The sequence below is a fragment of the Typopeltis vanoorti genome, chromosome 15, assembly GCF_054136105.1.
Source record: "Typopeltis vanoorti isolate ZY-2024b chromosome 15, IOZ_Tvanoo_1.0, whole genome shotgun sequence".
Classification (NCBI taxonomy): Eukaryota; Metazoa; Arthropoda; class Arachnida; order Uropygi; family Thelyphonidae; genus Typopeltis; species Typopeltis vanoorti.
In genome coordinates, this window is record NC_143563.1 from 20,625,557 (window position 1) to 20,630,637 (window position 5,081).

At 35.7% G+C, this 5,081-nt stretch overlaps 1 protein-coding gene across 1 annotated transcript; it reads left to right on the forward strand.

Annotated features, from left to right (window-relative positions):
• The first annotated feature begins 2,046 nt into the window (after nt 1–2,046).
• LOC150098463 (intracellular coagulation inhibitor 3-like) lies at nt 2,047–3,129 on the forward strand. The gene has a single exon (XM_090405226.1). It carries the CDS (start codon nt 2,047–2,049, stop codon nt 3,127–3,129), a length of 1,083 nt encoding a protein of 360 aa, XP_090261352.1.
• Nucleotides 3,130–5,081: the final 1,952 nt, after the last annotated feature.

The window sequence follows — 5,081 nt, forward strand, 5'->3', positions numbered from 1 at the left end:
ATCCTCATCTCCGAAAACGTTTGTTTAGTTTGGCCAGAACTACATTAAACGTGAAAAACATTGCCATTTCTACGGTCAGATCTAAATAAGTTTCGAAAGAATTCAAATAGTAATTCTCTCAACTTTTTGAGCAACATCTGTCTTTTCTCCCATTAACGGACTCTCTTTAAATTCCATTTTTTCTTGTTAACTCCACATGTTTAGATAGTGCTACCATATTTTAGTTTTCTTCATTTTACTGCTAGACGTTGTGACGTAGTATGAAATTATGGATTGAATTTATAATTTTAAGCAAACAGACTCTAATGTGGGTGAAAATGATGGTCAGCATCAAAGTCAGACCAGAATGATTTCTCTCACTTTTTTGCGTTTCAATTATTTGGCCAGAAACATTAAACTGGTGATCGAAGCTTCCTCTTGTTTGAGTCATTTTTATTTATTTATTTTATTGCTTTAATTTTTGTGGCAATTGATGTACTTATTAATTATTGAGCTATAACCAGGATATATATATATATATATATATATAAATTGATAAAAACGGCCATAAAATTCTTAGCCAATCAACGGTACAAAAGGGAAAAATACTCGAAGGATTAACGACACGGAGAAGGAATTTTGGCCAAAGATTGTCATTGAGTCTGAGGTTATTTTTGCTGACTTCTTTTCACGGTTTTGAACAAAGTCAACGAAGACGGTATCAACCGCAGTGCTGATACCTTCCCATTGGTTCCAAAAAAACGAATTCGGGAAAAAAAAGTTCTACTCATCATGGCGCTAAAGCCATAATTAAGCACACAGAAGATGATTTTAAGATAGTGCAGAATCTTGATGTAAACACATCAGCAATAGAACAATCTCTGGTGTGTGATTAAAGAATGTGCCTTTAATTCTGGGACAGAGTCAAAATATAGAAAGGGAATAACAGGGACAGTAAATATGTATTTCTAGAGGGGTTGTTAAACACTTTAAAAAAGTCATGAGAACCAAAACAAACGGATAGGTAGGGATGTGAAACCATCTGAAGAGACAAGTTGCTTTCGGGTGAGATGAGTAAGTAATTTACTTACATTACATAACAAACTAATCATTCGTTTGAACAGGAGACGTTTTGGACACGAGCATTTGCAAAAACGTTTTAAAATACACTACATTATAGTTTCGTTGGAAGATGAGAGTGCGCTGACTGCATCTAAAACAAGATGGTTGTCAGACAAACAATTAATACACTAATGAATTACGTATATTAATGAAGACGTAAGTAGGCTTGCAAAATTTTAATTCTTCTGTCTCTAAAGCGAGGATTCTCTATAAAAACAATATAAAATTAAATGAATTATATAAAAATAATAAAAATACAGAAGATTAATTAAAAATGTGTTTAGTAGTAAATACGGTGGAAAGAGAGAAAGTGATAGAAATATACTCGTATCACTTGCTGAAGGGATTTCACAGAAAAGGCAAAACAGAAGGTTTAAAAACCTGGTGAGAAGTAGATTAAGGATTATCTTTGGATGTTAAATAAGAATTTCGTTAGTAAGAGACTGACGAGCAGATTTTTCTTATAGCTAGCGGTAATGATTAGGTGGGAGTAGATTGGATTGCTTTCAGAAGTGGCAATTACGGGAAATATACTGCTCCAAGTAGAAATCAAATGAATGTAGAATTTGATTAATTTGATTGGTTAATTAAGAACCATTTTTTATTGCTACATGAACGAAAAACAACTGAATATTATTTAGCGAATTGCATGGTTTGACAGATTTTGTATATTGATGTGAAATAACTTTCACAAATGTTTATCTTATATTTTGTTTCTTTTATTAGTTTCGGAGTGGCCATGGATAGTCCATCTACCTTCTTTGTGCTTCTACTGGTGGCATTGCGGACATGTTTAACTCCAGCTGCTCCTGATGTTAAGGATCCTGATAATGTATTAAGAAGACCGCCAGTAATGACTTCAATTTGAATCTCTACCGAAATCTCTCACATTATGACACGGAGAATATCATACTTTCTCCGATCAGCACTTCTGTGTCGCTTGCAATGTTACACTGTGGAGCGGATGGAGATATGCAAGCTCAAATGCGAGAAATTTTGGGTTTCAACAAACATGGTCTGTCGAATGAAGATGTAGAGGTTGGATACACTCTCCTCTTAAAGCAAACGCCAAAAGCTACTGGGGACATCGCATTGCGTTTTGCCGACGCTAGTTTCTTTCAAACTAATATGCCTGTTCAAGATCATTTTAGTCAGAAGATGATTAACAATTATGAGGCGGAAATACATTTCATAAACTTCATGGAAGAGCCGAGACAGGCGATGGATCAAACAAAGGCACGGGTGTTTAAGAAAACTGGGTTCGACGATATTTTACTCCCAGCAGATGAAAGTACAGTGTTTGTTCTTCTCAGTTGCATGTATTCAAACATCCCGTGGAAAAACCACTTCGCTAAAGAAAACACTCACATTGAACCATTTTACAATTTTGGTAGGAACTCATCAGTACCAGAAGTTCCCACAATGGATGCTTACGACATTTCCTTCCCTTACTTAGAAGATGATGATGTGCAGCTACTGGAATTACCATACGAGGGTGAAGATCTCAGTATGTTTATCCTTCTGCCAAAGAAATTCGACGGCTTACCTTCAGTCGAAAAGAAGATATCATGGAACTATCTGAACGGTCTGATATCAAGACTATCCAATCAAAGACTGTTTCGAGTCGTTATTCCAAAATTCAATTTGAAAAGAGAGTACCACGATGTTTGGGAAATAATCCTGAAAAAAATGGGAATGGGGGATATATTAACGGCAAACTGGCCGGGAATTATCGAAAATCCGATCGGAGACACTGTTGAACTTGTTGACATCTATCATCAGGCTAAAGTAAAAGTAAACGAAACTGGCAATCTGAATGCTGCCGTGTCCTATCACAAAGGTAATCACAACATACCAGTACCGGTGGAAATTAATCCCGCGGATAAACCAGCAGCTAACGGCTTAGAAGGATCCCTCGGTTTAACTGTAGAATTTGTAGCTGATCATCCATTCATGTACTTCGTCGTGGATAAGCGGAATTATCAAATGATTCTGTTTGCAGGACGTGTACAAAAGCTCACAAATTAAAACAAAAATGAGATTTCCATTTCATTCTCTGATAAATTGTTTTACTGGTTTTATGGCACATTCTGAAGAGTAATTAAAGCATATGGAAACTGTAATCCTTTGTCTATTGCTACAATAATAAATTCATGATAAGCACATGGTTGTGGTCATTCTTGCTCTTTCAAATAATAGTACAGTATACACTATACTTTCTCTCTCTCTCTCTCTCTCTCTAAGTGCCAGAGCACAGTTTCATGTACTCGAGATTGCCCGCTGATCACGGACACCACTACACTCTTCCCACTATTAGGGTCGTGCGTTTAACACCACGAGAAGCAAAGAACTTCTGTAGATCAAAATTTTACCAGACAGCATACGAGAATGTAATCTTGGACATTGCAATTGTGTTGGCTTGCACTATGTAAAGGACATTAGCTATGCCCAGGAGCTGGTATATTTAACTTTTATTTTCAGATGTTCAGAATTTCTACAGACTCATTAGTTCATTTATGTGAAATTGGAGGAATCCAGTTAAAGCGTAGTTCCAGAGGAATCTGTGGAAAACAAGTGTTATAGCGCTTACCGAGATATGACAGAACTAACACTCTCGTGACTAATTTTCTAGACTGAACTAATAAAATAGTACATAATTTAAAAATGTTCGTCATCTTAAGATTTTTCATACTATTAAAGTCAACCATACGTTAACATTTCATATTTAAAGTTCATAATGTCTGGAAGGAATTTGGATTTGGAAAAGAAGTTGTTGAATATATATTTGGTTCTAGGGCATATACAAAGGAGTTACATAACCTTGTTATCAGCAAAATCAAAGTTTCATGTACCTCAATTACGAGAAGGACGATGCAACATTTGCCCTTCGGTGACAAAATCCCAGGTTCGAGTCACGTCTTGAACGAAAGAAACTTTGATTAGGGCGCTCCATCAAAAGGAAGGCGAAAGAACCTCTCTCATCTTCTGGAAACGCTGTGGGTTGCATCTTTGTAAAGAGACAAACAAACTAAATGAATACAACAATAATACGCGGCCTTTTAAATTCGTAGTAGCTGGAAAAGTTCGCAGCAACTGTAAAATTTCAGTGAAAAGGTGATGCGTGTTTTTTTTTTCCTTAAATACAAAGAAAACATCTAAATTTGAAACTAGGCGGAATTTCTTAGTTTATGAAATATAGAATTTATCTCATGCGGTGAAGGAAATATCTCTATAAATATGCGTGAAAAGTTGGCGTGAATTATTAAGACATCTCCTGTTTAGAGGAAAATATATTAAAAAGGGTATCATAGTAGTCAACTTCTTCATTCACAAAGATATGACAGTTGGGTATAACAGAGATCATATGGCATTGGCAAACCGAGATAATAATGAATTCAGCGGCTGACACTTTATCTCTTCGTATCGCATACGTTTGTGGATCAGTGCTGCTTACCTAGTAACTCCGTATATCCACCTAACTGCAAAATTATGCCAACAACTACTGCCAAAGATTTTCCACGCGTAGGTTGTAATTACCGATGTCTTTCTCATAACCATGAAATGATCAACTGTTCTCTTCAGCAAATGCAGAAGACTGTGCGGACACTGCAGTTACTTCTATAACCTTTCAAAGAAGGAATTGGAGAAAAGAATCACGATTACGATGATGAAATATATCAAATTGAACTGCAATGACTCAGGAGATACAGGATAACTTCCACTGAACTAAACCATACTTTCCTGCTTTTTTTTCTTCGTCCTTTCCGGAAAATTGAACTGTATTTTCCCTCGATACATGAAGTGTATATGCTGAAGTAAATCAGTTTTTATTTACTCTATGAACATAAAAAAATATTGATTTTAATTTAAACTGAAATCACGCTATTTCAGGATTATAATTCTCCCACAGGGAAACACACTATCCATTATACAAGATCACATAAAAGTTGGAAAAACTGAAAGCTAAAGAGATTAAAGAA